Consider the following 27494-nt stretch of genomic DNA (forward strand, 5'->3'; position numbering starts at 1 on the left):
TGAATAGGTTTCCAGTATAAACACAGATATAGGGTCTGTCCATACTATGAAACATTCTTAGGAAAAAAATCCAGATGTATAAGCAAGAAAGAAATAACAAATCACACACACACACACATTTGATAATACTTTTTGTACAACAATTTGACCACATAAAAATAGCAATTTTTTGGTATATGTAATAAAACATACAGAATTGATAACAATAATAACTCTTTTGAAGGAATCAATGATATGGTGAAGAGAGAAGCAAAAGGAATTCTCGCTTTATGTGTATTGCTTATAAAATTTGAAGAATATAACATTCAGCACTCTCTTTTGTTATAAATATAATAAAAAAAAAAATCCTCCTGTTGCAGACAGATTCTTTACCATCTGAGCCACCAAGAAAGCCCTGTGTAGATACATAATATATACAGCATTGTAGAGTAGGTGCCTTTTAAGTTGACACATAAATAGTTGACAAAACACTAAACAATACTATTTTAGATGACAACATGGAGTGCAAGAAAATGAACATTTTCTCTAATACATATTCATCAACATGCAGCTTTATCAGGCTTTCCAACTTTGAAGGTGATGAACACTCCCTCCCTCCCTGGACCCCTTGGATGATGACACTGAATGCTTTGAGGGTAGCCCTCTTATCGCCCCAACTCCTTTCTTATTTTCTTTGAAGAAAGAGTCGGATTAGCCCCTGGCGAATCTGCTTGGTTTTAACACGGTAGATGATGGGATTGAGCACAGGAGGCACCAGAAGGTAGACGTTGGCCAGGAACAGACAGAGAGCAGGTGCAGCCTGCTTCGCAAGCTGTGCACCAGGGCCACACTGATCGTGGGCATGTAGTACAGGAGGACCGCACAGACACGTGAGACACACATGCCAAGGGCCTTCCGTCGTCCCTCCCCTGAGGAAATGCCCAGCACTGCGTACAGGATCAGCATGTAAGAGATGACAATGAGCAATGAGTCCAGTCCAAGGGTAGAAGTGACGATGCAGAGCCCCAGAATGCTGTTGGGGTGAGTGTTCCCACAGGGCAGCTGGATTAGATCTGAGTGAAGACAGTAGGAGTGGGAGAGGACATTGTGGCCACAGAAGGGCAGATGCTTCAGGAGAAAAGGCAATGGAAACATGAGCGTCACACTCTTCTGTCCGGGAACAGCAGCAGAACCAGCAATACGGGGCACGGGCAGGATGGCGGTGTACCGCAGCGGGTTGTAGATGGCCTCAAAGCGGTCCACAGACATGGCCAGCAGAACTCCTGACTCCAAGATGGAAAATGAATGTATGGAGAACATCTGCAAAAGGCAGGCTTCAAAGCAGATCTCATTGGCACCAAAAAGGAAGATGCCCAGCATGGTGGGCAGGGTACAAGCAGAGACAGCAAGCTCTGCAAAGGCTAGCATAGCTAGGAATAGATACATTGACTGGTGGAGGGAGGTATTTTTCTTGCCCACAAGAGCCATAAGATACAAGGTACAGAATGGAAAGACAAACCAAGGGTACAGGGTCTCCAGGCCAGGGAGACCAGTCAGTAGAAAATATTTTGGGGTGAATTGACTGCTGTTGAACATTTTCCTATGTCTGGAGTCTGGGGAGCTTGACCCAGGCAGATGCCAAGAATGCAGCCTAGAGTGAGACACAGAAAGATTATGAAAGGCTGAGAAGGACCTGAAAATTACCTGCCTAGTACTATCTGCAAGCCTATGCCACTTCTCCAATCATGACCAGCTCCATTTGGTCTTCAATACTAAATAAAAATATGGAGTCATCTTTGCAAATAAGTATAACTCCAGAATAAGGAAATCTGGTAGAATATTTTATAATTAAAATTAACTCCTTAATGATGTCACTGTGTATATTTGGTAGGAATTGCATGTCTCTCATGTCTCTATGAAGAGATGGTATTGTATAGTTTAAAGAAGGCATCAATGGAAAGAAACTGACATAAAGAAAGCTATAATCTATCAGATATTCTATAGATCCTAGTTAGAGCATGTTGGATTTTAAGTGACTGATGGGGATAGGAGTTAAGAATAAAATTACTTCAGCATTAATATAGAATCTATACTAGAGATTCTAAATATCCATGCCTGCACTTCCAAGTAGCATCAGAGACTGCCCTCCATTGGAGAATTATCTACCTTTACCCGACTCAATACCCTTTAAAGGGGCTCAAATCTCTATATTCATTTCACAAACTCTCAGGGGTCCTCAACCTCCAGGACTTAATGTCTAATCATCTGAGGTGAAGCTAATGTAATGATAATAGAAATAAAATATACAATAAAGGTAATGTTCTTGAATCATCCCCAAATCATCCCCACTACAGTCTGTGGAAAAATAGTCTTCTACAAAACTGGTCCCTGGTGCCAAAAATGTCAGAGACTCCTGTGATTACTTTGCTTCTTATACATCATTGGGAGAGTATAGAAAAAAGACAGTGTTATAAAAGTTAATAGGAAAAAGTTTTCACCCCTTAGAATTCTTATTAGTGGGAAAAATATTCTATTCATTGGAAAGTTCTTCTCCTGTTGTCAATCTACACATTGCTGCATGGTTAATCAATACTTGCTATGTATATGAGTACAGCAAACAAAAGTCCTAGAATAAGTTCCCTGTATACCATGTTTCTTTTCTTTTTTTGATGAAATATTTTGCTTTAATTCAGAAATACAAGAGCCAGATGTCTTCTAATACACCATGTTTCTGAAACAAGAATAATGACAAAACATTTTTATCCATAATGGCCCAACTTAATAGTGTGCTATCTTCTGAAACCCCTCCTGGGAAGGCAACCTGCATCTGTTTATGTCATCCAAGAGAAAAATATCTCTTCAGGACAAAGGAAAACAACCTCTGCATAACAAGGAGACATATCTATGAGGAAACAAACATCAACACCTCAGGATAGAAGGTCAATCAAAATCTCTGTGTTAGAAAAAATATGAGAGCAATAAAATGTCTCTCTTCTCAGGTCAAGAACACAGATCTGATTCCCCACTGGAAACAAAAAACTACATGATATAGCAGGGGATGCACTGGAGATAAAGAAGCTGCAGGTATTGAAAGGTGAGCTACAGTTGAATCCACAAACATGATTTTAAACACTTGATTTCTATTAATAGTTTCTAGTGGGCTATTCTTTGAGCTGTAAAATGGAGATAATTATAATATATAGCTCCATAGGCTTGTTTTGGGGCTTAAATAAGTCAATGTAAGTGAATCATTAGCATACAATGCACTTTCAATAAATGTTACTATTGTTGGTGAAATAATAATAATGACAATAATAATATCAATACAAATCAGGCATTTAATTTTTATAAAATTAATTTTTATGTAGGCTTTTATCCCCTCTCTTTTATGAGCGATATTCAGTTTTTCTCTTGCAATTAAGCCATTTCTCAATTGCTTTAATTTTTCTGGTTGATGACACAAACTTTATATCTTTACCCCAAGATACATTACAAGTATCTGGGATGTCTCTAAGAAATCATTTAACCCTGCTTCCTGATTCATCAGGGACACTTCATCTCACACATATTAAAAAGTCTGCTGCTTTCCATAGCTCCTCTGTGCATTAATAACAAAGAAGAATAAAAATGTTTTCATGAAAAAAGAGTCATTACTTAGAACCATCAGTACTAAGTGTCACCTGCCAGGTAAAAAGAAGCAGCTAAGGCTTGAGAGAGAGTATGCTTGTCCATAATATATACTGTGGGGAGGGAAAAGTGGTCTGGAATCCAGCTGAAGCTTCAGGTTTGGCATTCTCATTTTCTTTGGCCTAGTGTGTTAATTTTGGAGACATTAAGAAAAAGGTGAAAGGAATTCCCTAGTGGTCCACTGGTTAGGTCTATATGATTTCACTGCCAAAGGCCCAGGTTCAATCCCTAAGCAGGAAACTAAGATCCCATAAGCCATGTAGCACAGCCAAAAAAAAAAAAAAAAAAGTTCAGAGGGTCACAAAGAGTTGGACATGACTTAGCAATGAAACACAAAATGCAACACATTTTTCAATAGTAAAAACTACAGTACTATACTATGAGTGGTTGGTTGACTCCATGGATTCTGAGGAATAATGGATGTGGAGGGTCAAATATAAGTTATATGTAGATTAACCCCTGTGTTGTTCAAGGGTCAATGAATACCATCCTTTTACTTCATTACATGTGCGAATCTATTAATATAGGAAGCCAGAGATCAATGCTAATGAATAAGGTGTGAAGGTTGAGAGGGAATTTTTAAATGAGAGTTTAAAGTCTGCTATTTAGTGAGGAAGAGGGCAAATAAGAATTATGGGAAAAGAAAAGAAAATGCATTGATTGAGCACTATGTATCAGGCACTCTGGAAGGGTCCCCTGTGTATGTTAGCTTCATGTATGTCATCTTTTTTTTTATCATCTAAATGCTCAAAACAACCAAATCACACCCAGTTTACAACTTGAGAGAGTGAAAAATTGGCATTTAAAGTGACTTGGTAAAATCACTGTTGCAAAATGTAAAGTTAGGAGAAGAGAAAAAAAAGAAGAAAAAAATACAGAAGAAAAGCCATACAAGGAAAATAGAGATAATGAATAAGAAGGGGATGAAGATAAGGCCAATCAGCCAGAGAAAGAAATGAACTGGTGAAGTGTAGGTCATCCATGGAGTTGGGTTTAAGAGTGACCATGTCTTAAAGGTCATGCTGCTGCTTACAAGGGTTGGAGGGGAGAAGGCCTATTGGGTGTGGAAGGTGAAAAACAGAAGGACAAATAGGCATAAGAAATGAAGATAGATTTAAAAATGGAGTTGCATGACTATTTAAAAGAGATGGATTTGGGGACAATATGGAGGCTTCCTTGTCCCAGGTTTCCTGAATTAACAGAGAGGAAATAAATAACACAGACTCCAAATGTTTCTCAGTCACACTAAGACTTTCTGGACAAAAGTCTGTGTCTTATGTTTATCAGAGGAGAAGGGTGGGAGGGAAGGGATAGTTAGGGAGTTTGAGATGGACATGTACACACTGCTATATTTAAAAAGGATAACCAACAAGGTTCTACTATATAGCACAGGGAACTCTGCTCAGTGTTATGTGGCTGCCTGAATAGAAGGGGAGTTTAGGGGAGAATGGATACATGTATATGTATGGCTGAGTCCCTTTGCTGTTTGCCTGAAACTATAACAGCATTGCTAGTCTGCTATACTCCAATACAAAATAAAAAGTTAAAAACAAAAACAGAAACCCAAACACCAAAAAGTCTGTGTCCTCCAGGGTAGAGTCTTTCATGACATGAGGAAAGAAGAAATAAAATATGTACTAGAAATGAACTGCATCTCAGAACAAAAGCCCCAGGTTCAGCTTACTTGGACAAATTTCTCATCCTCTTGCTCCTATTGACTGGACTTCTGGGCACAATTCACTCCTTTATGAAGGCCCAATGTGGGTTGGTCTCAGATCTTCAATGGGGTTGGTCTCAGCCTGGTCTCTTGGTCACTAGCTGGAGGCAGGTGTAGGCTGGCCTTCTTCTTTATTGTGACTCCAAAACCAGCCCTCCCCTTCCTCCATTTTTGTTAGTCTGTCCCGTGGGAGATTCAGACAAACCAGCCTCAGAAAAATATGCTTCCTCTCACTGGATCTGTAGGAATAATTGGGCCAAGAGAGAATAATCCCAGAGGGAACAAATTCAAATCAAAGTCAAATTCTGATAAAATATAGAATGAGATGATGTATGTAGGGGCATGCATATGTGTGTATATCTGTCTGTGTAAACATGCTTTAATGTCCATAGGCACATATATAAATTTATGTAGATGAACATATGAACAAATATCTATACATGCATAAGAATACAGGTATATACATAACCATGTGTAGAATTTTATTTGCAAGTTTTTGTGACTGTATAAGCTCTCATATCTTTCCACATAGATATTTATCATCAGATGTGATACATTCACATCTGTGTATGTGAATGTATGTGTTGCATTTCTCTAGATATATATGTCTTTATGTAACAATATACGATTTCTTGAAGATCCTTCTAAAACACTATAATTATTGTCCCTAGCCTAAACCTTATTGATCAGAGATATCCCACTGGCAAAGTCTGACTCTAAGGGGCCTTTGAATTTGTACCTTTCATTCAAATCTGGAGGTTTGTTCCTTAGGTTAGGAACTCCAGGGCATACCTCTGTCATATTACCATCTGTAATTTTGATCCCCTCAATCTCAATTTTTCTCACCTTGGCTATAATCTAGGCTTTTATGTTTCTCCTGGCTAAATTTTACATGCTCTTTGGATTCTGAGAATGCATTCACTGTGATATCTATTTCAGAGCCCAAGTTATTTTGCACCTGGAGTTGACATATCCTGAATTAACCACAAAACTTGAAGTCAAAGCACCTGATTTCACTGTCTGTTTTCTCTCTTTAATTTTATTTTTTCATGGGACTTCTCTAGTGGTCCAGTGGCTAAGATTTCACACCCCCAATGCAGGGGGCCCAGGTTCAACCCCTGGTCAGGGAACTAGATCCCACATGAGGCAACTAAGGGTTCACATACCACAATGAATGATCCCATATGTTGCAACTAAGACCTTATGCTGCCAAATAAATAAATATATTTTTTTTAATTTTGCTTTTTCATTGAGAATGTATGAATGGTCTCTGCATCTATTTCCTCCCCCTTAATAATGTGAATGATTGTGCTTGTTTCAAAGAAAAAAGTATTAGTATTATTTTATTTGTTGAAAACTTAATTGAACAAAATTAAGTTCAATTAAGTGTTCAAAAGTAGTAGGTATTCAAAATGTTATTTGGTTGTTCTTTTTCATCACCAGCAGAATCCCATTGCCAAAGAAATCATTCCCAGTTCTCTTTAAAATTAACCCTTGGCCTGCACTAATTCTCCTCTTTCTCTGACCTTTGCCCCTAGGGACTGCAATTGTGATTTTTTTTCTTGGATAAGGCACTGGCTTTGCTAGTCTGAGGTCTGGTCCTGATGGCATTTTTCTTAGATGATCACCTCACTTAGCCTCCCCTGAGGTAGAATCCCCATATCCAGATTATACAAGGATTTATAACCAGAGCTATTGGGATGATTTTCTCATTTTCATCTGCTCACTTGCTCCTGTGTTCTGAATTATCACCAAATTATTGAAAATCTAGTTGCATAAGACACTCATCTCATGGCAGTGTCCTAGGTCATGTTGTATTCTAAGGCTCGTGCCTTGGGATTCCTTTGGTAGGATTCCCACCCCCAGCATAGTTGCAAGGAAATATACCCTTGATTTCCCTTCATAAGCAACCTTGATTCATTTAGATATTGCAGCCATCGTACTTCTCAGTGCGCCTTTATATATTTTGTTGCATCTACAATCCCTTGTTCCCCAGGTATAGAGAAAATAACTAAACAGCTATGTTGGGATGGGAAACTCTTGGCAAAACCTTGTGCAGCATTCAGGTTTCCCAACAAACTGTTTAGAGGTAAGCTTTCCTGTGCCTCCTCCATAGCTATCTCAACTTACACCCTAAGGAGAATTCCATTCTTCTTTCCCAGAAATAAAATAAATTAAATATTTCTGTTTAATAGCAGCTTATGTATGTGGAGCACCTATTATGGTCCAGCTAGAGCTTAGAATCCTATCATACATCCACCCTCCTACTCTGCATAAACATTACAAGCTACCAAACAAGAGCTAGAATATAACTTTTATAAATGAGAATCAAGAAGGATAAACACTTCATAGATGAAAGACTAAGAGATGGAGCAAACACATTTCAAAACAGTTATTTTATTGTACTTTTCTCACCTATTCTTACATACTGTCCACTTTACTCATTAGAGTCCTTGGCATATTATTCATAGCTCATTTAATTTTCCCATCCAATACTTTCAGCATTCTTGTCAAATCTGATTCTGATTCTGGCTCTGTCTTTTCAAATTGTGGGATTTTTGCCTTTTGGTATGACTTGAAATTTTTTTCTTGATAACTGTTGGTGATGTACTGGGCAAAAGGAACTGTCATAAGTGAGCCTCTAGTAATGTGGTGATGAGGTGTGAGGGTAGGAAAAGCATTCTATAGCATTATGATTAGGTCTCAGCCTTTTAGTGGGTCTGTACCTCTGGACTGTGAACCTCACAAGTGCTTCTTTTTTTTTCTCTCTCTCTCTCCCCTTAAGTGGGACAGGATGGGTTGAAGTTTGTTATGTCCCTTCCCTAGTTAGACATTGATAATATACCTTAGCAGGTTGGTCAATTAGTTTCCCTTGAGGACAGGTTTTATTAAAGAAGAAACAGTGTTCTGACATATCACAACATGGTTCCTTTTCCTCTTCTTTTGATGAAAAAACCTGAGATAATTTTTCTCAGATATTTATTATGGACTCAAACAGAGCTAGTGGGGGTACATCTCTCCTAAGACTTAATCCTTTGGGAGTTTTTTATTCTGTTGTCCCTGTTGAGCCTTCAGCAATATTCAATTATAGATTGATTTTTCCTGTCCAGACAATGGTGGCTGCACTTGCTTCTGTTCGAGGGTCTCTGCCCTGGTAAGCCATGACTTATTCATCTATCTGTCTCTTCATTCTTGGGGACAGCATTTTGCTCAGTGTCTTCCCCTCTCTTATGGATCCAAGAAGAGTATTGGTTTTTTCAGTCTGTTTTGCGTCTTACTTGTTAGGATGGAGTGATGCAATCAAGCTCCTTACATGTGGAATCAGAAAACAAGAATCCTTTTCTCCATTTTTTAAATACTTTCCTCTTATGAATTTTGTGACCCCATATTCTTATGTTGTTCCTCTTGTCTCATTAATCTTCCCTCTGGTCTTCTTTGCTTGATTGTACTCTAATAAAACCATAAATATTATGGTTCTATTAAATAACATAATAAATATTATGTTCTATTAGTATTCTGTTGAAAACTATTTCAGCTGCCTATACTTACTTTCCCTAAATGTCATTTCCACTTTTATGAATTTCAATATCAGCTATATGCTGATGACTCATAAAATTATAATTCTAAGCTTGAAACTCAATTGTCCAAATACGAATCATCCAAATATGAATCATCCAAATATGAACCATGAGGGTTAAAAAGCAGTGTTGGAAAGTTTTGCTTAAATCTACAACAAGGTTACGCTGATGGAAGGATATAACAGAACTATTATATTATGAGGAATTGTGGTATATCCATTAGTTAATCCAAGGAATATGAAGTGATGATTCAACTTTACACATCATCAGAGTAATTTATCATTAATGTCATTATTATAGAATTAATGTTCTAATAAATCGGTAGAAAATAAAATACAAAAATCACTTTAAGGGCTTCCCTGGTGGCTTAACAGTAGAGAATCTGCCTGCATATGCAGGAGACACAGGTTCACTCCCTAATCAGGGAAGATCACGTGTGCCATGGAGCTATTAAGCTGGTGAACCACAACTACAGCGCTTGTACTCTAGAACTCAGGAGCTGCAACTATTAGAGCCCATGCTCCACAACAAGAAAAGTCACCACAGTGAGAAACCTGTGCACCACAACTAGAGAGTAGCCCCTGCTCACTTCAATTAGAGAAAAGCCTGAGCAGCAATGAAGACCTAGCACAGCCAAAAATAAATAAATAAATTTATAAAAAATAAAGTGTTAATATCTCATGCAGTTTATAAAAAGGGAGAAAAAGAAGTCACTTTAAACTTGCAGACATTTATGTAAAAAAATCATTTTTATGTAAGAAAATGTTTTACTCTATATTTGTAACTATATATACAAGTAGCAGTATAAGTATATACAAGTAGCAATAAAGATACATTTTATCTTAACATTAGAGTGAATTAATGATGTACAGTCAACAGATCAAACTAAGTGAAAGGAAATTGTTTTGTGATAGGAAGACTCTAGAAAGAAGCTTTGCTGCATTCCTCATTTTAAATTGCCCTGGTCCATCTCTATTGGCTCACTGTATCTTCCCTAGGTAGAGCACCTTGAGGGTGGCCCTGCAGATCTGCTGGGTCTTGATGCTTTAAATAGCAGGGTTCATCAAGGGTAGGAAGAGCATAAGGATGTGCACCAGGGGTGAAGTGTGGCTCCCAAACCTGTTTAGGATGCACAGACCTAGTATAGGCACACAGAAGCACAGTACAGCCAGGAGGTGGGAGACACAAGTGTTAAAGGCCTTGAGCCTCTCCCCAGCAGAGGCAGTGGCCAGCACAGTACCGAGAATGACTGTATAGGACAGCAGGATGAAAAGAACATCAGAGCCCATGGCCAGCATGTTGATGCACAGTCCACAGAGTCTGTTGAAATGTGTATCTGAGCCGGTCAGGTGGATCATGTCCTGGTGAAGGCAGTAAGCATAGTAAGCATAGTAAGTGCCCCATGGTGACAATAGTCAAATTTCAAGAGATGCAATGAAGGCGCGGCTGTGATGGCAGCGCTCCGCGGGCCCAGCACGACCCCGACCAATGCCGCACGGGGCCCCATGAGCATAGATGCGTAGCGCAGTGAGAAACGGATGGCCACCAGGCTGTCCAGAACCATAGTGAAGAGCACGGCGGGTTCCATGAAGGAGTGTAGGAAGTGCTGCTGCAGAACGCAGGGCCCCAGGCCCACCATCTGGGTCTCCAACCACAGCGCACCCGGCCCTGAGGGCAGCATGGACAACCACAGGCCCAGATCTGTCCCAGCCAGGACGGCCAGGGAGTAGTACACGGGCTGGTGGAGAACAGGGTCAGTTCGTACCCGATGCAAGATGGTGGCATCACCCAGGAAGGCCACAAGGTAGCCTACGCAATGGGCAGGGAGTTCCAGCAGTGAGCCCACTCCAGGCCTGGGAAGCCCATCAACAGGGACGTGGAAACTCAGGTTGGAACTTGGTAAGGCGGACACATCGTCATTCTCAAGAGTCCTCTTTGCTCTGTGAAAGGAGGCCATGGGTCCAAGTTTACTAGGCCAGTAAGCATGAGCTGTTGCACTGTCATAGCGGACTAATGCCCTGCTGGCTGGTCTGGCCTCTCTGTTCTCTCTAGGTCTCAATGACCTTGCAGTAAACCCCTGCTCTTACAGACAGCCTGTCCTTTGCCTGTTTTTTTTTAATCTTTTTCTTATTCCCATGTAATCTTTAACTTTGATGACATCAAATCTCAGCAAGGGTTTTCTGTATTCTTATTCTGAACCAGCTAGTGAAAGACAGTTTTTTAGTCTCCCTTACAAAAATCTACATAGCTCAACCTTAACAGAATGCTGAGATTCTCAGGAATATCGTTACTCCCAAATTGCCTTTGTTTGACTTTACCACTTCAAGCTTTTCCTATGGAAGAAATGATCTCTAAATTTTCGAAGTGAAGTGAAGATGCCCATAGAGTTTCCTCATGCAATCTGCTCTCCCCTCTATCTCTTTATTGTCATGATGTGAAACTCTCTGCATGTCCATGCGATCAGGAGAACTGGTATCTTGCTTCTCTCTAAACTTAATCTTCTCAAAGAACTCAAAGCTCATGGTTTCTAAAGAAAAGAAAAATATTTTTTTCCAAGGAGCTGACACTGTAAAATCTTTATTTTCCATTTTTAATTGTTTTATTAAGATAGATTCAAGGAGTGGTATTTCCGAGATAGGGTGTATGAATATCTTTTAAAGTCTTTTGATACATTTTTTTTCCTACAGAAAGTGAAAGTCACTGTCATGTCCCATTCCTCTTTGCTACACCATGGACTGTAGCCTGCAGGCTCCTCTGTCCATGGAATTCTCCTGGCCAGAATACTGGAGTGGGTAGCCGTTCCCTTCTCCAGCGGATCTTCCCAATCCAAGGATTGAACCCAGGTCTGCCACATTGCAGGCAGATTCTTTACTGTCTGACCCACCAGGAAAACCAAATTATGTTTTCACACCAGTGAAAATCCTTCTTTTACCATATACTTATCAGCACAGAGCTTCATTATTAACTGTTTTCTTTAATATTTACTTATTAGCATGATTTAAATATGTTAATTTACATTTTAAATTTCAGCAAAGTAGAAATTTTAAAATGTTATTATGTATACATATTTCCTAAGTTCAAAAATAAGAAAACTTCAGTGTTAGTGGCCTATTTGCTAGTAAGTTACAGAAATTGAACTCCAACTCTAAATCTGAATTCTATTCTTTAGACCTCATTCTACTAATGGGATCCATAGACAGTAAAGTTCCACTCAATATGGAGAAGAACGTTCTGAGTCTTAGAGTTGCTCTTCAATAGTGTGGCCTATAGTGTGGATTTCAATTGAAGTTCAGAGTGGAATCTGTTTGTGAAGAAGGCCTGCCCTGAAAAATGTCCATGAGAAAGCAACCTCAATGTTGAAACTTCAACATGAATTTTGTTCAGTCAACAGTAGGGCCAATCTCTGCCACTTTTAGGTTCACAACATCATAAGCAACAGGAGCATGACTTAGATGTGTTTGTGGTAGTTTCCTTTATTGGAGCTTTGTCGCATTTCTGGTCATTGTGCAAGATCTTATGATTAGAATGCCCAGAAGCAAACATTGGCTTCAGTTAATGTCAGTAAATCCATACAAAAGATAAAATCAGAAATGATAACAGCCAGGGGTGGGGTCCAGGGTGTCTACTAGTTGAATAAGGCTAGAAGAGAGCACATCATCAGAAACATTTGGAAGAGTTTCAATTAGAAAACAGTGCAGGAGTTCTGATTCTTCCAATGTGACTCAAGAGTCCAAAGGATATGGGTTATGCAGGATAGGAACTTAAGAGAAGGATCTTGGCCAGCTGAGAAAGGAGGCAGTACCAGGGAGCCATGGGAGAAGGTAAATTTTGTGAAGTGAATTTAAACAACTGACACTTATCTGTTCTCTCATTAGTTCTGTTCTATGTGCTTCTTTGCTGATTACTCTTCTTCAGTGTTTGCTTAGTTTCACTTTAGTTTTTGCACATTGATAGCAGTCTTCCTCTGGGCAGTTTTTGCTGCTACCAAAATATCTAAGTCTTATATAGAGAGGAAGGCATTACAATTCAAGCAAGAGAAGGTCAGCATTACCAACTCATAACTCAAGAAAGAAATTCACCCATATTTTATTCAGGGCAGTGGAAAAAAGCTTGGGGAAGCAAAGGATGTAATAACAGGTACTAAATACTGCCAATCTTTAGCTTGATTTGGGATTTTCTTCTGGGCACTCAGTGGAATTTTTAATCCAGGAGCTTACTGATGACACGGCGAATCTCCTTGGTCTTAATACTATATATGATTGGATTAAGCATGGGAGGCACAAAGAGGTAGACATTGGCCATAAGAAGGTGGACAGCAGGTGGAGCATGCTTCCCAAAGCGGTGAATCAAGGACAGCCCCATCATCGGTACAAAGAATACCAGCACAGCACAGAGGTGTGAGGTGCATGTTTGGAAGGCTCGGAGCTGCTCCTCTTTGGAGGCCAGTCTTGCCACTGTGTGCAGGATGACCCCGTAGGACAGGGCAATGAGCACCAGGTCCAGCATCACAGTAAAGACCACCAATGACAGCCCATACAGGTTGTTGAAGGTAGTGTCTCTGCAGGCCAAGTGTATCACCTCCTGGTGCAGGCAGAAAGAGTGGGAGAGGACTCTAGACCCACAATAAGGAAAAGCCTTCAGGAGGAGAACAATGGGAATGAGAGCCACGGGTCCCCGCAGAATGACAATGAGGCCTACGCTGACCACTCTTTGGCCAGTGATAATGACCATGTATCTCAGGGGATAACAGATGGCCACAAACCGATCAAAGGACATGACAAGGAGCACCGAGGACTCCATGAAGGAAAAGGAGTGGATACAGAACATCTGGATTTGGCAGGCTCCAAAGTAGATGCCATGGGACTTGAACCAAAAGATTCCCATAGTAGTGGGCAAGGTGGACACTGACAGGCCCAGGTCAGTGAAGGCCAGAAAGGAGAGTAGATAGTACATGGGCGTGTGTAAGCGAGGGTTGGTCTTAATAATTATCAGGATGAAGCAGTTGCCTGAGATGGCCACGAGGTACATAAGGAAAAAGAAGATGAAGATCCAGTGCTCTATGGTTTCCAATCCGGGAAAGCCGGTGAGGTAGAGCATGGGGCTGAACTGTGTGAGGTTGGACAGGAGCATGATGTGAGGATGGAGGGGATAGTGGGCTGGCATTCTTCAGGGGCTGAGCTGACAATAAATGGAAGTTCTTGTTATTAATTCTTCAGCTTCACAAACACACCATCATAAGCAGATCATGAGCGTCATCAGCTTTGATATCCTCTACTTCACTATTATCACTTATAACACCAAACTATTTGATTAAAATTTTCTTTGAATATAAAAGATTTTCTCTACATTTATATTTCTTCTTTCCTGACTTCTCTTCATTTATCAATGCTGATATATAGCTGCTTTTATCCTTGGAAATTTTCTGGCCTTACTCTATTATTCCTCCTCATACAATGTCATCATTCCCATAATTATTTACCATACTTAAGCTGATGAATGTCAAATACAAAACTATAATTCTCTTCTTCTTTTATATGTCTAGCAGTAGGCTGAGCATCTGCATCTAGGTGTTTCACTGTTATTTCAAAAGCATGTTGAAAATTTTAATTATAGTCACCTCCCCCAACAGGGTTTTCATCTATTCATTTTCATTGACTCAGTAATAGAAATGTGAACTTCAGAAATAAGCTGAAGAAGAGATACATGTTTGAGAGGTATTAGTATATAGGCAGGATACAGAAACCTAAAATGTTAGTGTAGGGAGAAGTTTCCAGTATTGACTATACAAATCTGATATTTAGAGTTGGAGAAGAAAAGACTCCACTGAAAAAGACTGTGGGGAAAATGCCAGTCAGAATAAAATAAGAAGAATGCGATCTTGTATCACTTTTAAGAGTGATTAATCAACTATATATGATGTTGCCAAGGGGTCAGGGCTATAAGGACTGAGAACTGACTAAAGGACTGTGCAATGTGCAAGTTAAAACTGACCTTGAGAAGAACAGTTTCAGAGGAGTGGTGGTGGTGGTTTAGTCACTGAGTCGTGTCCAACTCTTGCGACTCCTATGTCCATGGGATTTTCCAGGCAAGAATACTTGGGAATAAAATCATCCCTGCCTACTCCAGAAGGACTATGACCTTGTCAATATTGCTACTTCCCTCTACTGTGAGCATGTCTGCTTCTGACCCAGAACAATCACAGTTCTCAATTATTTTCCACAGGACCACTTGAGTGGACAGCTGTGCAGTAGTATCAATAAAGCAGTTCTTAGGGAGGAAAAGTGCATTCATGTTTTCATAAGATAAAAAAGAAAAAAATAGGAAGAGAGAGAAAATAGGTGTACAAGAGCAATATAGTAGGATTCCAGGCAGTGATAAAAGAATATTTCAGGTTTGTAAGTTCAGAGTGGGACCAGTCAGTGCTTTTATGTGTGTTCTTAATCACTACACTATCTAATTCCAAACTGGGCAGTCCTAATAGGATGTGTTAATAATACTCCATCATTGCCCAGTCCTTTCTTCCTTTGGTATCTTTCCAAATTTATGTTTTATCTCCCACAGTTAACAAGCCCATGTTGCTTTTTTTTTTTTTTTTTTTACAGTTCCCCATATGTGTTTTTTGTTTTGTTTCTAATCTTTATATTGCTTTATATTTTACTTTCCTAACAGAAACCACCTTGATTTTTTGACCAGTGAATATTTGTTGATCCTTTAAGACAGTACAGATATCATTTCTCTGAAAAATGTCTCTTCACTTTCACAGGTAGGCTTTAGGCAAATCCCTCTCTGTATGCATGTAGTTCCTTTGCTACAGCACCGTTAAAGTTGTAAATGCACAGATATACATCTTAAACATTTTATATATATTTATTTGTTTATAAGGGCTTCCCAGGTGGCTCAGTGGTAAAGAATCTGCCTGTCAATGAAGACGCAGGTTCAGTTCCTGGAATGAGAAGATCCCCTGGAGAAGGAAATGGCAACCCACTCCAGTATTCTAACTTGGGAAAACCCATGGACAGAGGAACCTGGCAGGCTACAGTACATACGGTTGCAAAGAGTCGGACACAAATGAAGCAATTTAGTGTAGCATAGCATAGAATGCAGTCCCTATATGTGTGTGTTTTTATAACCTGATTTTTATCCACTTTTAAAAAAATTTCAACTAGACCACTGGGGCCCACGGCAGTGTCTAACACAAGAGGACCCCACTCTGTTTTTATGTGAAAAATTAAGCCAATGAGTGAATTGAGTGCTTACCTCTTGTCCTGATTAGCTGTGTCTAGAGTTTGGGGTTGGGTCTTGCTTTCACAGACTTTAGAATAAGTCTAAAGATCTGGGGGAAATGAAAACTTTATATGCAGACCATGATGGGGCTGGTGTTATTCTTCCTAAAGGAAGTTCCAATGAGTTTTCCCTAGAAATAAAGATTGTTCTCTATGTTATGACACCAACAGAGTCCATTTGTCAGTACATAGTCATGGCTCACAGTAACCCATTTTAAATGTTCACAGCAAAAGAGATATAGGAGAGATCTAAAGAGGAAATTCATGAAAGCAGTGATATTCACTATGAAGTAAGCAATTAGATTTCCACCTCATCTGTATGTTCTAAATATTCAGGTTTCAAATCAATATATTTTATTTTAAAAAATAAATTAGCAGTGGAGACTGCTGTCCCTTATGTGTAGGAGAAGATGCAGATGGAGCCGTGCCTGAGCACAAGGACGTAGATCAGACAGACACCTCACCTTTGAATGAGGAAGAACCTTCCCACAGTTGTCAAACTCCTGTCAACATACCTCTTATGACTGGGGTAGCAGAGGACTATGAGAGAAGAAGGCTGGATCGCAAGTGCTGGGGAAGTCACAGGGGGTGTCTGTACCAATACACAAAGCCTGAGACAGGACCCTCTCTGCTTTAGCTGATCTGGGACATAAAATGCACTTAATATGTGTGTTGTTAAATAAATGTCAATTTGATTGATAAGAGGAAAAGGGAAGGCTATATGTGCCAGCCAGCTCACCAGAGACGTGTGTATGGAAACTAAAGGGCTTGTGACATCCTGAAGGAATTTGGAGGTTGATTCCAGACAGGAGCCGGGAAGGAAGGCCTGGACATGGAGGCTATGGTCAGGAAGAGAGGCAGCTCTCTCTCCAATCCAAGTAATATGATAGTGCAGATGGTCACCCCCACTTTTCTAGGGGGAGCAAGTCCTGATCCCCTCTCTGGCTCTGGGTCTATGCAAACACACTGAATATCAGAAGTAAAAGAGCTTCTGTGAAAGCCTGGATTCCAAGACTTCATTTTGCATTTGAAAAAATTAAGCAAGGTCCAACATGGAGAACATACCTGTCTAAAGTTTTTTAAGTGTTAGGAGAGGAGTGAGGATGAGAACGCAGACCACCTCCTTCCAGGATCATTGCTTTCTTGGAAATCTCTACATTCCCTTCTTGTATTTTCTCCCTTTCTTCTCCTGTGACCCCCTAATAACCACCCCTGAGACCCTGGCACAGAACAGCAGTGGAGACTCACCAGCAGCTGCTAACTTTTAAAAAGAGAAGCCAGGTCATCAGTTCTGAAAAAGGATGAGGGTAGGCAGGATGGCACCAGTGTCACTGAGGGGCATCAGGCTATGTCTGTCATGGAAGAATTTATCCTGCTCCTTCCTCTGTGTGTGTGAAACCCCAGGGCTCCACCTGGGAGAAGCTGAGGACAAGCAAAGAGTCCCCGGGGCTGGAGGCCCGTGGGCAGGAGCTGTCATGACTCTCCTCTCCCTTGCCTTCATTCTTTGCTCCTTTCATGGGCTCACCTGAGGCTGGAGAGCCCTAACTTTATAGGATTCAGTCTCTAGGCTTTAGCTCCAGACATCTGCTGCAAAAAACACTCTTTAGGTTACAAAACTGAATGTGTTCTTTGGAAAATTTGAGTAATTGGAGAAATGCACAACAATAAGTTATATATAATATGTTTTTCTATGGGTATATTTTAAAGCTTTTATCCAGCAGGTGTTATTAAATATATATTTTTAATTTTTTCATTTAATATAGTGTTGAAAATGGTTTTCTAAGCATTTAAATATTATTTTTAAAAGCAACAAATAATTTATCAAATGAAAATGCCAAAATCTATGTAATATTTTTCCTAGATATCTGGAATGCTTATAGTTTTTTATTATTATGAAAAATAACACAACTAACTTGTAATATTAATATATCTGTTATTTCAACAACATTTATTGAGCTCTAAGGTAGGTATACCAAGGGAACATTTCATGCAAAGATGAGTTCAATAAAGGACAGAAATGGTATGGGCCTAAGAGAAGCAGAAGATATTAAGAAGAGGTGGCAAGAATATACAGAAGAACTGTACAAAAAAGATCTTCACAGCTCAGATAATCTCAATGGTGTGATCACTCACCTAGAGCCAGACATCCTGGAATGTGAAGTCAAGTGGACCTTAGAAAGCATCACTACGAACAAAGCTAGTGGAGGTGACGGAATTCCAGCTGAACTATTTTAAATCCTAAAAGATGATGCTGTGAAAGTGCTACACGCAATATGCCAGCAAATTTGGAAAACTCAGCAGTGGCCACAGGACTGGAAAAGGTCAGTTTTCATTCCAATCCCAAGGAAAGGCAATGCCAAAGAATGCTCAAACTACTGCACAATTGCACTCATCTCACACGCTAGTAAAGTAATGCTCAAAATTCTCCAAGCTAGGCTTCAGCAATATGTGAACCGTGAACTTCCAGATGTTCAAGCTGGTTTTAGAAAAGGCAGAGGAACCAGAGATCAAATTGCCAACATCTGCTGGATCATTGAAAAAGCAAGAGAGTTCCAGAAAAACATCTATTTCTGCTTTATTGACTAGGCCAAAACCTTTGACTGTGTGGACCACAATAAACTGTGGAAAATTCTGAAAGAGATGGGAATACCAGACCACCTGACCTGCCTCTTGAGAAACCTGTATGCAGGTCAGGAAGCAACAGTTAGAACTGGACATGGAACAACAGACTGGTTCCGAATTGGGAAAGGAGTACGTCAAGGCTGTATATTGTCACCCTGCTTATTTAACTTATGTGCAGTGTACATCATGAGAAACGCTGGTCTGGAAGAAGCACAAGCTGGAATGAAGATTGCCAGGAGAAATATCAATAACTTCAGATATGCAGATGACACCACCCTTATGGCAGAAATTGAAGAGGAACTAAAAATTCTCTTGATGAAAGTGAAAGAGGAGAGTGAAAAAGTTGGCTTAAAGCTCAACATTCAGAAAACTAAGATCATGGCATCTGGTCCCATCACTTCATGGCAAATAGATGGGGAAACAGTGGAAACAGTGTCAGACTTTATTTTTTGGGGGCTCCAAAATCACTGCATATGGTGATTGCAGCCATGAAATTAAAAGACACTTATTCCTTGGAAGGAAAGTTATGACCAACCTAGATAGAATATTAAAAAACAGAGACATTACTTTGCCAACAAAGGTCCACCTAGTCAAGGCTATGGTTTTTCCAGTGGTCAGGTATGGAGAGTTGGACTGAGTGTTGGAGTGAGAGTTGGACTGTGACGAAAGCTGAGCGCTGAAAAATTGATGCTTTTGAACTGTTGTGTTGGAGAAGACTCTTGAGCGTCCCTTGGACTGCAAGGAGATCCAACCAGTCCATCCTAAAGGAGATCAGTCCTGGCTGTTCATTGGAAAGACTGATATTGAAGTTGAAACTCCAATACTTTGGCCACCTGAAGCAAAGAGTTGACTCATTGCAAAAGACCCTGATGCTGGGAGGGTTTGGAGGCAGGAGGAGAAGGGGACGACAGAGGATGAGATGGCTGGATGGTATCACCAACTCGATGTACATGAGTTTGAGTAAACTCCGGGAGTTGGTGATGAATAGGGAGGCCTGGCGTGCTGCAGTTCATGGGGTTGCAAAGAGTCGGACATGACTGAGTGACTGAACTGAACTGACTGAACTAAAAGTAGGTACTGAAGTTAGCTCTGTGACCAAACACGATAACAAATATTTGTCCAAAAGGAGCTTGTCTCCTAAAACCTTTACAATTACTTGATTAAAATAGAATTCCAAGTGTATTTCTGAGACACAGTGTATGAATATTTTAAGTCTTTTGATGTATTTTGCTCTCTACAGAAAATAAATCAGATTATGCTTTCACATCAGTGTATGAAAATACCTCTTTCACCACATACTGGTCAGCACAGATCTTGATTATTAACTATTTTTTTCAATATTTGATTATTAATAAGATGTTAATATATTAATTTGCATTTTAAATTCCAGTAAGGTAGACCTTTTCAAATATGTTCTTATCTACATGTATTTGTTAATTTTGAAAATAAGGAAATTTAGATGTTAGTGGCCTGTTTGCTAGTAAGTGGCCGAAATGGTACTCCAACTCCAATCTCAATTGGAATCCTGTTTTCTTTATACTTCATTATACCCATGGGATTCATACAGTAAATTTCCACTTAATATGGTAAAGAGCATTCTTAATCTCAGAGTTGCTATTCAAAAGTGTGTTTTATCCTGTGAATTTCAAATAAAGTTGATTGGAACCTGTCTCTGGGCTCTGAGATTCAAACATTCCTTCCCACCCTCACCACCCACTACCCGACACACAAGATAGCACACAAACACAAAAGCTTTCATATCCAGTTTTAGAATCTGATTTTTTTTAAAATTTCACTTTGAACTTTTTTTTTCAGAAGAAAATGCTTAAGTTGTAAAATAAAGAGGATGATATAATGATTACTTGATTAAATGTTAATGTTTTAACCTTTTGCCTATTTGCCTCAGATTTTTTTCCAGATAGAACTGACACCACCCATGTAACATTTTTCACTTCCGTTTGCTTCATTTTTTCTCCAAGAGGAGCTTTCCAGAGTTCCTATTTATCATTTTCAACATGGTTTTTAATACCTTAATGCACATATACACACACAAACACATCAGAGACATGGCATTGCATACTTAAAATACTCTATAAAAGTTATAATGTAAATATGTATTTGCATTATGATTTATTCATGTTTATCATTTTGCTAAAGTTTATTGGTTTTAATAGTGTATATTAGTATATATTAATTTATTAGTCTATTTACTTTCACCTGTTTTTTTTCTTTTATTGATGGACAACTAGGTTGTTTTCAATGTTTAAAAATGGAGCAGCAGTAACATTCTTGTACATATTTCCTTGCACAAAGTTAAGAACATTTAGATAAAAGTCAGCAGCTGTATAATAAAGCAGGTGCATCTTTCACCTCTAATAGATATTCCCAAATAGATCTGCATAGGTTACACTAATTTACACTGACCATAAATTATGAATCATTACTTCACAACTGCACCAATATTTGGTATTATCAGGCTTTTACCATTTTTGCTATTTTTATTGGTAAAATATGGTGTCTCTTTGTTATTTATTTTGTTTGCAAATTTTACAGTGAAGATAAAAGGGTTTTCATAGCTCTATTGGCACATTATTTTCCTCTTTTCAGCATTGTTCAATCTCATTTGGATTTTCTTTTCTTTTTTTATTTTTAATTTTTACTGACTTACAGACACTCTATGAGTTCTGGATATTAAATCACCATTACTCATAGATATACATTATAAATGTAATCTCTTAGTCTGTGGCTATCATTGTCTCTGTTTCTTGGTATCTTCCGTTTTACAGTAGTATAACTACCTATTTATCTATCTACCTATTTGTCCATGTGTCTTTTCATTCTTCTGTATTTCTTTTAAACATTTTCAAATTTTCTTTTAACATTCATGTCTTTCATTGAATATGTTTTTATGTGTACTCTACATTAAAGGTAAAATTTTATTTTCCATAAAAAAAAAAGTGAAAGTCGCTCAGTCATGTCCGACTCTTTGCGACCGCATGGACTATACAGTCCATGGAATTCTCCAGGCCAGAATACCGGAGTGGGCAGCCTTTCCCTTCTCCAGGGAATCTCCCCAACCCAGGCATCGAACCCAAGTCTTCCACATTGCAGGCGGATGCTTTACCAGCTGAGCAACAAGGGAAGCCCTTTATTTTCCTTATGGATAACCAACTAGGTTAGCACTGTTTCTTGGATAAGACAATCTTTTTCAACTATTTCAATATATCTTCTTTGAAGTATTTTATCAATGCTACTGCTGCTGCTGCTAAGTCACTTCAGTCGTGTCCGACTCTGTGCAACCCCATTGACGGCAGCCCACCAGGTTTCCCCATCCCTGGGATTCTCCAGGCAAGAATACTGGAGTGGGTTGCCATTTCCTTCTCCAGTGCATGAAAGTGAAAAGTGAAAGTGAAGTCACTCAATCGTGTCTGATTCCTAGCAACCCCACGGACTGCAGCCTACCAGGCTCCTCCCTCCATGGGATTTTTCCAGGCAAGAGTACTGGAGTGGGTTGCCACTGCCTCTTCTGTTATATTTATGAGTCTGTGCCTTTTTATTATTTTCTGTTTATGTATTTAATTCCACACAAGCACTACACTACAACATGCTATAGCTTTGCAAAAACTCTCTGAGTCTGTTAGGGGTTGCTCTCATTCACCATTTATTTTTAAATTGTTATGGTTACCTTTGGCTATTTGCACTGTTGTATGAATTTCAGAATCACCTATCAAGTTCTACAGGATGATCAGTTGCAATTTCGCTTAGAAGTAGATTGATTTGCAGGTTAATTTTGAATAAATTGACATATTAAATAAAATCTTGAAACTTCTTAATCATTAAGAAAATATTTTTACTTACTTATGCCTGTATATTTTGTTTCAATGACATAGTCACAGAAAACTTGTTCATCTTCTGTTAAGTTTATTCTTAAATATCTTATACTTATGTCTATTTTTCAACATTTTAGTTTTGTCATTTAGTCACTCAGTCATGTCCAGCTCTTTGTGACACCATGGACTACAGTCCCCAGGCTCCTCTGTCCATGGGATTTCCCAGGCAAGAATATTGGAGTGGGTTGCCATTTCCTTCTCCAGGGGATCTTCCAGAACCAGGGAAAGAACCTGGGTGTCCTGCATTTCAGGCAGATTCTTTACCTGAGCTACAAGGGAAGACATTTTAGTTTATTATTCAGTTCAGTTCAGTTCAGTCACTCAGTAGTGTCCGACTCTTTGCGACCCCATAAATCACAGCACGCCAGGCCTCCCTGTCCATCACCAACTCCCAGAGTTTACTCAAACTCATGCCCATCGAGTCAGTGATGCCATCCAGCCATCTCATCCTCTGTCGCCTCCTTCTCCTCTTGCCCCCAATCCCTCCCAGCATCAGGGTCTTTTCCAATGAGTCAACTCTTCGCAGTTTATTATTAGAAAAATTATTTATCAGATCCCATATATGGAAGAAGTGTTGTCTTCCATCAAGATTCAAGAAATATGGAAACCAAAGGATGCCTAGATCCTGGACAACCAGAAACTAAAATAACCAGGGCCACAATATGAACTGGGAACATTGGGAAGTCCAGTAGGTTACAGTGGTGTCTGATGTGTCTAACCTTACCAGAGTTATTTATTTTATGGCAGTCAGGTCTCTCTTTGTTGTCAGAGCAAGAACATGAGTTGACACAGGGCTATGATAGCTCCAGGACTGTACAAAGAGGTTACTTTCACCCCTATCCTCTATCTCTTCATACACATATTGTAAATATATAGACTAGTTTCTATTTTAAATCACCACCACCACTATCTGCTACCATCATCTCTCCTATTTTGATCAGACACGCAGAAAAAAACAAACAGACACAAAATTTGAATCATGAACCATTTTATCTAATATCAACCATTTGTATACCACTTTAAGAAATTCTCTCACATTGTGTATCCGCTAAGGAAAGAGATAGGGGGTGGCTAGAACATAGAGGTAAGGAAAGTTGCCTTGTGTACAGGCAGGTATATGGCTGTTCAGAGCCTGGGAACATCTAAATTCCTAAGTCCATGGTAAGAAAGAGAGAATTATTGAGATGATTAAACTCTCAACAAGTTTTCTGTTGGATGCTAGATCAGGCAGGAGGAGTAGTAAATCACATTTTTACAAGGTGTTTCATGCTCCAAACCTGTGAAGAGAAACTCTTGGGAGGACTTCCTGTTCATTGTAATTTTGATCTGTGCAGAGGGGGCTTCAAGGCCCATGAGCCCAAACTGAGCACAACTAGGAAAAATATGGGGAACCATGAAAGAGTTTCCTTGGAATTTCTGGATGTGAAGATGGAAAATTTCCTTGGAAAATAAGAGACATTCTTTTTCTTAGCTTTGAATCTCTCTTTGAGTGTGTTAGTCACTCAGTCTGGTCCAACTCTTTATGACCCCATGGACCCCCATCATGCTTCTCTGTCCATGGAATTCTCCAGGCAAGAATACTGGAGTGGGCAGCCTTTCCCTTCTCCAGGGGATCTTCCCAACCCAGGGATCGAACCCAAGTCTTCCTCATTGCAGGCAAATTCTTTACCATTTGAGCCACTAGGGAAGGCCTGAATCTCACTTTATGTATATATTAATATATTAAGGAATGCATTTAAATAATTACTCCTTGAGTATCTATTATGATACAACTGTTGCATTTATGGAGATTTACTGATAAACAAGACATGAATAATCCTTCTAAAGAGCTTAATTTAGAAATCTAGTGTGAAGGACTGAGAAAGAAACTGAACTAAGACACAGAAGAGTCCATTACTATGTAACAAATGATACAACTGGAAATGCAGGATTCTGAGGGAGAAGATAGATGGAGAATCTGCTCTAGTTTTAGAGAGAGAACCTGCCGTGAAAATGTCCATGAGAAAACAACCTCAGCACTGAGACTCCAACATGAATTTTGTTTAGTCACAGTAAGGGCAATCTTCTCTGCCAATTTTAGCTTCACAACCTCTTTGGCAGTGGAATTATGACTTAGACTTGTCTGTGATAATTTCCTTCATTGGAGCTTTATTGCATTTCAGGTCATTAAACAAGATCTCACAACTAGAATTCCCAGAAGCAAACACTGTCTTCAGTTACTGTCAACAAATCCATAGGAAAGATAAAGTCAGAGATGAGAAGTCAGGGGTGGGGTCCAGGGTGTCTATTAGATGAACAAAGCCAGAGGAGCACATCATGAGAAACATTTAGAGGAGTTCAACCTGAATGAGCCATTAGGAAAGTGTTCAGGAGTTCTGATTCTTCCAATGTTATTCCAGAGTGCAAAGGATATGCTTATCCAGAATAGGAACCGAAGGGTAATATGTTGCCCAGGTAGAGAAGAGGGAAACAGTCCCAAGGAAACTTGGAAGGGGATATGTTAACTCAAGTGAATTCAAACAACTGACATGTGTCTGTGCTTTGGTAGGTTCTGTTCTAGTTGCTTTTTAATTTATTTCTCCTTTTAAGTTTTTATTCAGTTTCATTTAGTTTTAGTTTTTACACAAGGCTCAAGAGGGTCTTCTTTTGGGCATTTTTCGATGTTGCCAAAACATCTAGGTCTTGTATATATAGAAGACCATTATAATTTAAGCAAGAGAAAATCAGCATTGCTGACTCATAATTCAAGAGAGAAATTCATCCATACTTTATTTAGGGTAGTGAGTAAAAATCTTGGGAAACATGGAACGTATAATTGGTACTAAATGCTATAAATCTTTGATCTGATTTGGGACCTTCTTCAGGGCACCCAGTGGAATTTTTAGGCTCACGACTCAGCACTGGCTTTTCTAAGACCCAGGAACTTGCTGATGGCATGGCGGATCTCCTTGGTTTTAATACTGTATATGATTGGATTAAGCATGGGAGGCATAAAGAGGTAGACATTGGCCATAAAAAGATGGACAGCAAGTGGGGCATGCTTCCCAAAGCGATGTATCAGGGACAGCCCCACCATGGGTACAAAGAATACTAGCACAGCACAGAGGTGTGAGGTGCATGTTTGGAAGGCTCGGAGCCGCTCCCCTTTGGAGGCCAGTCTTGCCACTGTGTGCAGGATGACCCCGTAGGACAGTGCAATGAGCACCAGATCCAGCACCACAGTGAACATCACCAGTATCAGCCCGTAGAGGTTGTTGAAGGTGGTGTCTGTGCAGGCCAAGTGTATCACTTCCTGGTGCAGGCAGAAAGAGTGGGAGAGGACTCTAGACCCACAGTAAGGAAAAGTCTTCAGGAGAAAAACAATGGGCACAGTGGCTATGGGTCCCCTCAGGATGACAACCAGGCTTGCCCTGACCACTCGCTGGCCAGTGATAATGACTGAGTACCTCAGGGGGTAACAGATGGCCACAAACCGATCAAAGGACATGACAAGGAGCACTGAGGACTCCATGAAGGAAAAGGAGTGGATGCATAGCATCTGGATTTGGCAGGCTCCAAAATAGATGCCATGGGACTTGAACCAAAAGATTCCCATAGTAGTGGGCAAGGTGGACACTGACAGGCCCAGGTCAGTGAAGGCCAGAAAGGAGAGTAGATAGTACATGGGCATGTGTAAGCGAGGGTTGGTCTTAATAATTATCAGGATGGAGCAGTTGCCTGAGATGGCCACGAGGTACATAAGGAAAAAGAAGATGAAGATCCAGTGCTCAATGGTTTCCAATCCGGGAAAGCCAGTGAGGTAGAGCATGGGACTGAACTGTGTGAGGTTGGACAGGAGCATGATGTGAGGATGGAGGGGATAGTGGGCTGGCATTCTTCAGGGGCTGAGCTGAAAATAAATGAATGTTCTGGTTATTAATTCTTCAGTTTCATAAACATGCTCACCATTATAAGTAGAATCATGACTATCATCAGCTTTGGTATCTTCTACTTCACTATTGTTTCCACCATCCTACTACCTGGTTGAAACTTTCTTTGAAAGTACCACACCTTCATCAGTTTTTCTCTATATTTTTATTTCTTCTCAGTCTTCTTGGCTGGCCTCTTTTAATTGATGAGACCTTATATATGATCATCCTCAACCTCAACAATTTTCTGTCCATGCTGTATGTTTTCTTCCTCAAACAACATCATCCTCAGGACTTAAGATCTTTATGTTGACAAATATCAATTATCTATAATTCTCTTCTTTTGGTTTGCAGACTCACATATCTTACAGTAGGCTGAGATTCTGCATCTAGGAATTTCAAAGTTATTTTAAAAACATGTCAAAATTTAACTCGTAGTCACTTCCACCAAGAAGCTTTTCATGTATTCATTTTTACTAACTCAGTAGTAGAACTAAGTTGAAGAAGGGATATACATTTGGGAGGTATTAATATGCAGAGGAGGAAACCAAAGAAGTGAGGATAAAGAGAAGTTTCCAGTTTTGAGTCCTGGGCAAAACTGAAACTTAGAGCTGGAGAAGAAAAGTCTCCACTAAAAGTGAAGGAGGAACATAAAAGCCAGTTAGAAAGCAAACCAACAGGAGACTGTGGTCTTGTATGAGTTTCAAGAGGTATTAACCATTCATACATGATGTTATCAAGGGCTCAGGTTCACAAGGACTGGGACATGACTAAAGGATTGAGCAACCTGGAAGTTACAGCTGACCTTCAGAAGAGAAGCTTCAGAGGAG

General features: G+C 39.6%; 2 protein-coding genes and 2 pseudogenes across 2 annotated transcripts; all 4 read right to left on the reverse strand.

The window, feature by feature from the left end:
• Positions 1–664: 664 nt before the first annotated feature.
• Positions 665–1575, reverse strand: LOC122699000 (annotated as a pseudogene).
• An 8366-nt stretch (positions 1576–9941) lies between these two features.
• Positions 9942–11668, reverse strand: LOC122702135 (annotated as a pseudogene).
• Positions 11669–13161: 1493 nt separating this feature from the next.
• LOC122699130 (olfactory receptor 51M1-like) lies at positions 13162–14124 on the reverse strand. The gene has a single exon (XM_043910724.1). The coding sequence runs from the start codon at positions 14122–14124 to the stop codon at positions 13162–13164; it is 963 nt and encodes a 320-aa protein (XP_043766659.1).
• An 11519-nt stretch (positions 14125–25643) lies between these two features.
• On the reverse strand, positions 25644–26630 carry LOC122702146 (olfactory receptor 51M1-like). Its single transcript, XM_043915639.1, has one exon. It carries the CDS (start codon positions 26628–26630, stop codon positions 25644–25646), a length of 987 nt encoding a protein of 328 aa, XP_043771574.1.
• Between the last annotated feature and the right edge of the window lie 864 nt (positions 26631–27494).

This window comes from Cervus elaphus, chromosome 1 (assembly GCF_910594005.1).
Source record: "Cervus elaphus chromosome 1, mCerEla1.1, whole genome shotgun sequence".
NCBI classification, from domain to species: domain Eukaryota; kingdom Metazoa; phylum Chordata; class Mammalia; order Artiodactyla; family Cervidae; genus Cervus; species Cervus elaphus.

Coding starts and splice junctions, on each gene's coding strand:
- LOC122702146 (XM_043915639.1), bottom strand. CDS start 26,630: ATGCCAGCCCACTATCCCCTCCATCCTCACATCATGCTCCTGTCCAAC.
- LOC122699130 (XM_043910724.1), bottom strand. CDS start 14,124: ATGCCAGCCCACTATCCCCTCCATCCTCACATCATGCTCCTGTCCAAC.